The following is a 10921-nucleotide window of genomic DNA, read 5'->3' as shown; positions in this document are numbered from 1 at the left end:
ATAACTCAATGCATACTCATAAGTGAACTAACCAACATATAGTATCAATAGTGTTCAAGTTCATCATGTACATATTATACATCATTATAACATAAGCATATATAACAACATCCTCCTAAGACTCTCCTCAAGGTTAACTAGTGCAACACTTAGGTAGAGTCCCATACCCCTACTTATACTGAGCTAGACCCCTTAGGTTATCCAAGTTAGAGTTCAAATCCTTTAATTTATTTTACCTTTTGGGAACATCTTTCCCTAACTGACATAGACCACATGAGCTACTGTGGAATCCGGTGTCATTTCAATTCAACATCATACCACCCTATCATCATAATATAAGGCATACTCCAATATAACATCATGACTTAACCACAATACATCACCATTGGAAGTAAAGATAGAGATTCTAAGACTTACCACGTCTTCCTCATAGTTCATCATTTAGGAATTACCATAAAAACTCAAATCAATCCACTTTATATTTTCAACATCATAATTCAATGATCAACATGATAAAAATACTAGAACGATCACTACACCGTAATTCAATACCAAATGAATGCTTAAAAAAGGTTACTTAGGACGATTTCCGTAACCTAGATCACTTATCAAGATTTAGAATGAAAGACAATAATTAATTCTAATTTTTTAATGATTGGTGCAACAACATCATCTAATAGTGGTTTAACCCATAATCAAGACAATCGAATCAATCACAATCCAATTTACATCAAGATGAACCTAGTGTTAAGGGTTAAGGATCATAATCTTCAAATTGAACCAAACTATCACAATTGATCATAGTAAAGTTAAAATACATGTTAATCTATACATTATATGCTAAAGAAAACATAAACAACTCAGTTCACAACATCAATTTCGTAATTGGATGAAACCCACTTGAAAACTCAACTTTTGAAGTCCATTTTGAAGGAACCCTTTGAGGAAAGAGTCTCAAAGGTGAACTAGATTCCATACCTTAACGTTTGATGAATATATAATGGTGAATTCGTCCCTTTCCATCCCCAAAAACCTCCACCTAGCTTGTCTTCAATGGTAGATTCCAAATATAGAGAGAAAGAAGAGAGAAGGAAGAGAGTTTATTTTGTGAGTTGTGTTTAGATTAATGAGGGTTGGGCGTTTATATGGGAGTTAAATTAGTTAATTTGTCTTCCCTTAATCCCTAAATAACCACTAAACACCTTAATTAATTGTTTTAAACAAAGTTAAAACGTGCAGCAAAAACATGCCACTCATAGACGGAACCCCGTCGAGGCCTCGTGGCTCATTCGACGGACCATCACCCCTTCCTTGTTGCACATCCATCGATGAGTTCAGAGAGTGTGCATTTGTGGGACTCCACCATTTTGTATTAGTGTGGAAATACGGTGGGATTTGACACCCCGTCGATCAACACACGAGCCATTTATGGTTCTCGTTTTTGCACACTGCCTAGGCAGTGCTGCCTTCTACGTGCCAAGGTCCTTCTCAAGGATCTTTGGTTGGTTATTGTGGAGTCGTACCCGAGAGTTTCGACCACTAATAATCCTTAAAATTTTTATTCACCCTTCCATCTAATTTTCATGAATTTCCAACTCCTAAAAACTAGTCAAATAGGCTAAGGCACACTAGTATCCCTAAGAACTAGTTTCCGAACGTCATGGACATTCTTGAATGTTTTGGGTCTTAGATTTCCTAAATGACCTATATTCATTAAAATATGTCTTAAAACATTGCTTAGACCCCATGTCACCTACTTTAGGCTCTAATCCCCCCCCCCTTTAGGAACATTCGTCCCTAAATGTTACTAAAACTCGTGTAGGGAATATATAGACTCAAGACTAGCAGCCCAATCAATAAACATAAATCGTAGCATTTGAACAAGGAAATTTCAAAACTCCAATTATCACACATAAGGCTCAAAACACTTCATCATGTGGTATTTCCTTCTCACAACACGCATGAGCTCAACATACATTACATGAGTCAATTAGCACAAATTTCCACTTAATAACATACTACATATCATTTCATAAAGACTTACTATATGAAAATGCACAACATAACTCAAATATACCAAAAAGGCAAAAAATCAAGTTTCAGAGGTACTACTTCATTGTAATGCACCCCAAAATGCACATTTTTGCAAGACTTCACCGAAAATGATGTAACTTCAATTTCTAGTCATATTTATATTATTGAAAAGAATTACTAATCTTAATTATCAAAAAGATGAGGGAAACATGATTTCATGTCAGCCTCGGTCTCCCATGTTGCACCCTTAACTAGGTGATTCTTCCATAACATCTTTAACCATCTCTTTATTCCTTAACTTTTTGACTTGACTATCAATAATTTGAACTGGAAATTACTCATAAGAGAGGTTATCCTTGACACCTGTACCCTCAATAGGAAGAATGGACTCGGGATCACCGATACACTTCTTCAAAATAGAAACATGGAAAATCGGATGAACCGAAGCCAATTCAATAGGAAGTTTCAATTCATAGGCAACCTTACCAACCCTTTGGAACATTTCATAGGGACCCATATAATGTGGACTTAACTTCCCCTTATTGCCAAATCTAACCACCCCTTTCATTGGGGAAATTTTCAAATATACCTTATCACCTTCTTCAAACTCCAAATCCCTTATCATATGATCGACATAAGACTTTTGCAGACTATAGGTTGTTTGCAACCAGTTCCTTTCCAAAGCCTTATAAACCAAATCGGGACAAAGAAGCAAAGGCTCACCCACATCAAACATCCAATAGGATACCTACACCTCCTACCATACAAGGCTTCATAGGGAAACATCCAAATTGATGAATGAAAACTATTATTATAAGCGAACTCCACCAAAGGAAAATTGTTATCCCAATTTCCTTTAAAATCAATAATGCAAGCCCTAAGCATATCCTCAAGGGTTTGAATAGTGCATTCCGCTTGACCATTCCTTTGGGATTAAAAATGGTACTCGACTTCACCTTAGTACCCAACCCTTTTTGGAATAATCTTCAAAACCTAGATGTGAATTGTGCACCCTAATATGATATGATGGATAATGGAATATATGGCGACACAGAATCTCATCTATGAATATCCTAGCATAATCTTTCACCGAATAAGTAGATTTTACTGGAATAAAGCGAGCGGACTTAGTCAACCTATCCAAAACCACCCATGTAGAATCATATGACCTTTGAGTCCGAGGTAAACCCACTACAAAGTCCATATTAATGTCTTCTTACTTCCAAGTAGGAATTTTGATCTCTTGTAGTAAGCCACCCGACTCTTGATGTTTGCCTTTTACTTATTTGTAATTTTGACACTTAGCGACAAACTTTTCTATGCCCTTCTTCATACCTTACAACCAATAAATTTCCCTAAGGTCATGATACATTTTTGTCAAAACCGAATGAATTAAGTAAAGGGACCCCTATGGGCTTCTTCTAGGATCCGGTCTCTCAATCCATCTACCTTGGGAACACATAATCTCCCTTGGCACCTTAAAATACCATCCCCGATATGGAAAATGCCTTATTGAGCTTGCCAAGGACCGTTTTCTTAAACTCCATCAATGATTTGTCAAGGTGTGCTTGGACTTCACCTCAACCACCAATGATGACTCGGAGTTATAATGGACCATGAAACCACCATCCGAAGAATCTTCTAATATCACCCCCAACCTAGACAACCTATGTACATCCCTCACTAGGTATTTTTTGGAATCATCAATGTGGGATACACTACCCATAGTCATATGACTTAGGGCATCCGCAACCATATTAGCCTCTCGGGGTGATAGAGGACACTCATATCATAATCTTTCAACAATTCTAACCACGTTATTTGCTGGAGATTCAACTCCTTTTGGGTAAACACATATTGAAGACTCTTATGGTTGGTGAAAACATCAACATGTACATTGTACAAGTAATGCTTCCATATTTCAAAGGAAATACCACGAACGCTAACTCAAGGTCATAAGTTTGATAGTTTCACTCATGTACCTTAAGTTGCCTAGAGCATAGGCTATCACTTTCCCATATTGCATAAGCACACACCACAAACCCACTCGGGATGTGTAACAATATACTACAAAACCCTTTATACCCTCCGTTAAAGTCAACACCGGAGCTGAAGTGAGGCTATCTTTCAACAATCGGAAACTTTTCTAACATGACTCCGACCACTCAAATTTCTTATTCTTTTGTGTCAAAGTAGTCTAGGGAGATGCAATGGACGTAAAACATCCACAAACCTCCGATGATAACCTGCTAAGCCCAAGAAACTCCCAATGTCAGTTTGATTTAATGGTCTAGGACAATTCTTCACCGCCTCTATTTTCCTTGGGTCTACCTCAACTCCCTTACTAGAGATGATATGCTCAAGAAATGCCACCGACCTCAACCAAAACTCACACTTGTTATATTTGGCATACAATTGATGTTCCTTAAGGGTTTGCAATACCACCCTCAAATGACCCATGTGATCACCCTCATTCTTTGAATATACCAAGATATCGTCAATGAAGACAATGACAAATTAATCTAGGTAATTTTGAAACACTCTATTCATTAGGTCCATAAATGCCATTGGAGCATTAGTGAGACCGAAAGACATTACCAAGAACTCATAGTTCCCATATCTAGTTTGAAAAGCCATATTTGGTACATTCTCTCCTCACACCCTAAGTTGGTGATACCCCAATATCAAGTCAATTTTTGAAAAGTAGCTCGCCCATTGGAGTTGATCAAACAAGTCATCAATCCGAGGGAGAGGATACTTATTCTTAATGGTGACCTTGTTGAGTAGGCGGTAATCAATACACATTCTTAAGGATCCATCTGTCTTCTTCACAAACAAGAATGGAGCACCCCACATAGAAATACTAGGTCTTATCAAGCCTTTGTCTAGTAAATCCTTGAGTTGAGCCTTCAAATCTTTCAATTCGGCTGGAGCCATTCAATAAGGAGGAATTGAAATGGGATTTGTAACCGGTAGAAAATCGATACAAAAATCAATTTCCCATTATGGAGGAATATCAGGAAGGTCATTAGGAAAAACCTTCCAAAATTTACTCACTACGGAAATCGACTCAATGGGAGGAATTTCGGAGTTTAGATCTTGGACTCTTACAATATGGTATAGACAAACTTCAGAGATGATTTTGCATGCTTTTAGACAAGAGATGATACGACCTCTTGGAATAGATTTTCCGCCCTTCCACTCTACAACGGGTTCACTTGGAAAGTCAATTTTCACCACCCTTGTCCTACAATCAATATAAAAAGCAAGCATGCAACAAATCCATACCCAAGCTAACATCAAAATCAAGCATATCGAGTTCTACTAGTTAAACATAAGAAACTCTGTTGGGCAAAATTATAGGACAATTTTACATACCCTTTTAGCAATAACGAACTCACCCACCGGAGTAGACACTATAAAAGGTTCATGTAAAAAATCGGGTAAGATATCAAACTTTTTGGCTACTAGAGGTGTAACAAAGGATAAAGTAGCACCAAAATCAAGTAAGGCATGTACATCAATAGAGAAGAGTTTCAACATACTGGTCACCACGTCGGGAGAAATCTCTTGTTCACCCCTACAACAGACAGCATAGAAGCGATTCTTCTTTGGTGCCTTAGTAGAACCACTTGCTTGAGCTTGACCACTACCCTTGTCTTGAATTCTAACATTAGGGAATTCCCTCACCTTGTGCACACTCTTGCCCCAACCAAAACAATTATCCGTCCCCTTAAGACAATCACCACGAGGTTTTTTATCATACTTCCCACAAGTTGGCTTCTCAGTTGGTGAATTAGTACCTTTTCCCTTCTTGAATTTAGGGTTAGATACCCTATCACCACTAGCTTTTGGGAACTTGTAAGGGACTTGACTTGAGACACGCTTCTTAAATCTAGGCTTGTCTTGTATCTCAAGCCTATTCTCTGAAGAACCTCCATCAAACGATCTTGACCTCTTAGCATCATTAGTCTTCCTCCTAGCCCTTGCCTCTTCTACATGCTCGGCATGCACCATAAGACGATAAATGTTCATGTTTTCATGTAGCATAGTCAAATGACACTTCTCTTGGAAATGATGTGACACCCTCGTCACAAAGCGGCTCATTTTATCTCTAGGATCAAAAACCAAAGAAGGAGCATATTTCAAAAACTTAGTGAATTTCAAGGAGTATTCATGAACACTCATACCTCCTTGGCGAAGGTTGATGAACTCCACCACTTTAGCCTTCCTCATCTCCCTAGGAAAGAACCGATCAAGAAAAGACTTCTTGAAGATCTCCCAAGTTTATAGACCACCTCTCAAGGGCCTATTATACCTCCATTACACAAACCATGCTTGAGCCACGTCCTCGAGTTGATAAGTGGCTAACTCGGCCTTCTCACTTGTGGACAACCCCATAGATGAAAGTATCTTATAGACTTAATCGATAAATTCTTGGGGGTCTTCATCAACCTTAGACCCGTAGAAAGAAGGAGGGTCTATACGAGTAATGTCCCTTAGACGGGAAGCCATAGTAGTGACTTGTTGATGAGGACGGGGCACAACCTCTCGATTTGATTGAGCCATCATAGCTTCGTCTTGAGACGTGGTCGTGTGTGCTTGAGTGGTGATAGATTGGGACATTTGAAGAAGAGAGGCTCTTATATTCTCATCCGTCAAAGGAGGAGGATTGACCAATGCTTGATCAATGTTAGCTCCTTCTTCAAGTTGAGGAACTTGATCACAATGGGGAGGAGCTCCTACATTAGCAATTTCTTCTTCAAGTCTTCGTGCTGTATTTCCTTCGAGTTTTTCATTCTTTCAATAAGCACAACAATAGTATTAGATGCAAAAGCACACCATAAGTATACTCTAACGGCACGATATAGGATTTCCAAGAAAGAGAGCGATTACTGGGCATCACTGAGACGCTCAAACTTACTTCTCAAATAAGAAGTAAAGCAGTCGTGTCAAGTAAATAACCCCACTAGTGAGGTTGGGATCGTTCCCACGAAGAAAATAGTTTAGACTTATCTTTAACCTATTATTACTATTGTTCGGTCAATTACTATCTTGGAAAGCAAAAACAATAAAATGGGGGTTTCTATTTAAAAATGAATGAAAATAACTAACGAAATTGAAAGAGACACTAAACAGCTTCGAATGTTGGAGTTTAATCAATTAATCAAAGTAACTAGGGTTTACGTGTTCCCCACAGGTTCATAATTTACTAATTCTAACTATGACAATTCTTTACTAGTATCTTGCATGCAAAGTGATAAGTTATGTATTTCTAAATCCTTGGTCCGGCATCTAGAAAATCTCACTCCGCACCTTGGTCCGTCTACGTGTGTTGCTATCCTAACCCTTATCTTTACCTCATATTAGGCATCATATTCGATATTTTACTAAGTTATTAACTCGTACCAATCAATACTAGCCTATTAGATAGTATACAGTAAATCTATGTTGATAATTCTTTTCCTATTATCTACCTCCTTGGTCCGGCAAGTAGCATTAAGGAAAGTTCTAACGTTGGCCATCCGTTAAAAAGACTTCTAATCGAAAGAATTATTAATACATGCAAGACACTATTCTAGAATTGTTATTTTAGTTAGGTTTTACCTTATTATTTGCCTATGGGTTCCCGCAACCCTAGTTATGGAGTTTAGTTACCCATAGTCATAATCACAATATTCAAATATATTATATAAGAATTCATGTACTTACTTCAATGAGAAAGAGTAAAATCTAAAAGTTTTCTTAATTAATCAACAAAAATCACCAACAATCACTTGCAAGAATCACAAAGAAATCAAGAATCTCACAAAAAGTCTAATGATAATCAAAAGTCTAACACTAATACATAGAGTCTAATAATGATCCAGAGTCTAACCTCAAAAACGAGGTTTTTCGAACTATTTATAGAAAATAAAAAACCTAATTAAACAAGGACTCTATTTGCTGGAAATCTGTCAAAATGCGGCTGGGTCGAGGGACCTTGCAACGGATCGTCGTGGTCACGACGACCGTCATGGACTCCGCCGTCCCATACTTGTGCAATTTCTTTTGCTGCTCTCTTCATTACCCTTGACAGCAAGTATGACGGACCGTCATAGGCACAATGGTCCGTCGAGGGTCTTCGTTTCAAAATACATAAACTCTTGGAATATGGGTACTGGATTACTTCTCTGAACTTCATGACGAACCTGCAGGACAGACCGTCATAGACACGACGGACCGTCATGGACTCCGTCACCCCACACTTGGTCAGAATTACCCATCTTCCTTCAGCATCTGCACTACGCTGCCACCTACTGATCGTCACAAGCACGACGGACCGTCACAAGCTCCGTAGGTGGTCTCTTCTGCATTTCTTCTCTCAAAATCTCCGCATTCATCTTTGGGAAAATAAAGAGAAACTTATATAAAAATTAGCACAAAAAGGCTTTTGGACACACTAAACTTTAAGGAAAAAGTATTAATAATACCGTGAAAACACGGTATATCAACACCCTCAACTTAAATTCGTTGTTGTCCTCAAGCGAAGCACTATGACTCAATACAAAATCTTTGTAAAATAGTATCTATGTTTTATCCTTTGCAATCATTTGGATTTCAATCCCGATTAATCTCATCATATCTATGCATGCTATCACTATTAGGCTTGAATTATGTGGGATCAAAACAAGACACAGACTAACTATGCACTAAAACCTATCCTCTTCAATTTCTCACCGAGGTGCTAACAATTCCGGTATTGAAACTAGCGTCCTGACTTTAAAACAAAATCCTCATTTTTCACACAATGATTTCAGTTTGAGTATAAGGATTACTTTTCAACACTCGCTCTCAGAATAAATTCACGCTCATTCATACCTATTTCCATAAGCTTGCCCTTATTTTCACTGCCGCAAATTCACTATACAACACTTAGGATCACAATAGGACTTTCTTAGCTTGTAACATAGGCTTAGGGTCAGGTAGGGTATATTTAGGTATAGTTTAGTGACTTTTTTCCCTCCTTGATATATCGGCTAAAGCTACCACTTTCTATCATTTTATCTCGCCCAGTTTCTCATATTCTTTCACCTTGCTATTTTCTCTTCTTTTCTTGCTTGTATTTCTTATATTTTTTTTCTTTTTCTTTACTTTTATTTCAACTAATTCTTGAGTCACTTTACTTTTGTTATTTCTTTCTCTTTGTTCTTTCAACCCCACTTTCCAGAGCATTCCTCATAATAGCCAGCCTCAACTCGTGGATTTGCCATGAGTCAAGGTACACAATACCCAAAGTTGGGTCAGGGCCATAAAGAAGGTTGTTTACTGCACTAGCCACCCTCAACTTATGCTTTTGGATAAGCTAAGGTACACATGTCCAAGGAGGGACGAGGGCCAACACACTGTTCCCAGAAAAGATCAGGTAAGGTGAAAAAGAAAGGTCTAATTTAAGCTCAGATCATTTGGATCAAAGAAGGATAAATTTCATTTGGTTTTCTTTTATTTAGGCTAAAAATGGGCTATAGTGAATAAGGGCCTATGATCCTTTCCTAATTGTCTATTATAGCTTACTTTTAGCAGGACTAACCAGGCAAGTTCTAGCTCAGTACAAATAGTGGACTATTCAAATCTTCCTCACACTCACTTGACATCTCATCACTATACCAGATTATCAGACACCTAGTTCGAATTTTAGACTTAGGGTAATGTAATGGTGTACCTCTATGTCATTCTTAGAGCCACATATTTATCAGTTACTATGCCTAGTCGTGCATCATTTTCCAATTTATCAGGATATTATTTTAGCCATCATGCTCCAGAATTAAACTATGTACAAAAGATATAGACATGCCGGTTCAACAGAAAAAGTAATCAGTCTTTTGGGGAAAAAGAACACAGGCAAGAAAACCCCAAAAGAGGATAGTGAATTGGGCTACTCAGACTTCACCCTAGCACTCACTTTCCATTTACCCCACCCCCAACAAAAAAAACATACAATTGTCCCCAATGCATAAAAAAATAAATACTAAAGTGGTAGGTGAAGCAAACCTATGGCGCAAAGCACCGTCGATCAGCAAGTTGGTGGGTCCGGTTCCCCGGAACCCACGTCCTCTGCAATCTGGACACCCTCAGTGGTTTCCTCAGCAACAACCGCACTATCAGCAGTACCTCCCACTATCTCCACACTCTGGGAGCTAGACGCCCCAGCCGCTAAGTCTCCTTCTCTCATCTGGTGCGCCGCCTCCTCAGCAAGTGAGGCTCTCCTCGCATCCTCCATCTCACGGTGCTCCTTCTTCCATGCTCTCTCCTCGACCTCTGCTCGACCCCTATGCCTCTTGGAATGCTCTCGAGGGGGAGGTGATGGAATCTCTAAGGTGGAGAATAGGGCCACCAACACTGTGTCTTCAGCAGGCTCGACAGAAGGGGCCACAGACTCAGGAACCCTAGCCACTAAGATCGTGTTGATATCTGCACGAAGACTGTCGACTGCAGCCTGAAGAGTCGATACATCCACCAGAGGGGCTTGCCGGGCTATCACCCTCAACTCAAAGGCATCCAGGCGCTAGTGAACCTCATCGATCTTCCACTTTGTATACTGAACCATTTTTCACTCCAAGCGCTCTTCTGCCTCGGTAATAGACCTCTGCAGCCACGACTGGATATGATGCAGAAGTGTAGCCATTTGCACCTCTAATTTTTGGACCCTAGCAAGCGAGACCAACGCGGGTAGAGGGGCTGTGCGAGAGGAGCTCAAGGAAGTGCTACTACCCGAGATAGACTCGACCAGGGTAGTGTCAGCGGACACCGCTTGCGTAGCCGTGTGGGCCTGGGCTTCCGTATCAGCAAGATCGTTAGCAAGTGGGGGCAGCTCTGGACGGGGTCCTCTGCGTGAAGCCAACTCATT

General features: G+C 39.4%; 1 protein-coding gene across 1 annotated transcript; it reads right to left on the bottom strand.

The window, feature by feature from the left end:
- Positions 1 to 5260: 5260 nt before the first annotated feature.
- On the bottom strand, positions 5261 to 6069 carry LOC138337398 (uncharacterized). Its single transcript, XM_069287307.1, has 2 exons — positions 5413 to 6069; positions 5261 to 5281 (listed from the first exon to the last, which is right to left on the bottom strand). The coding sequence occupies exons 1-2, from the start codon at positions 6067 to 6069 to the stop codon at positions 5261 to 5263; spliced, it is 678 nt and encodes a 225-aa protein (XP_069143408.1).
- Between the last annotated feature and the right edge of the window lie 4852 nt (positions 6070 to 10921).

The sequence above is a fragment of the Solanum lycopersicum genome, chromosome 7, assembly GCF_036512215.1.
Source record: "Solanum lycopersicum chromosome 7, SLM_r2.1".
Taxonomy (NCBI): Eukaryota; Viridiplantae; Streptophyta; class Magnoliopsida; order Solanales; family Solanaceae; genus Solanum; species Solanum lycopersicum.
Note: the sequence above shows the minus strand (reverse complement) of the source record. Positions and strands in the feature narration are given on the sequence as shown.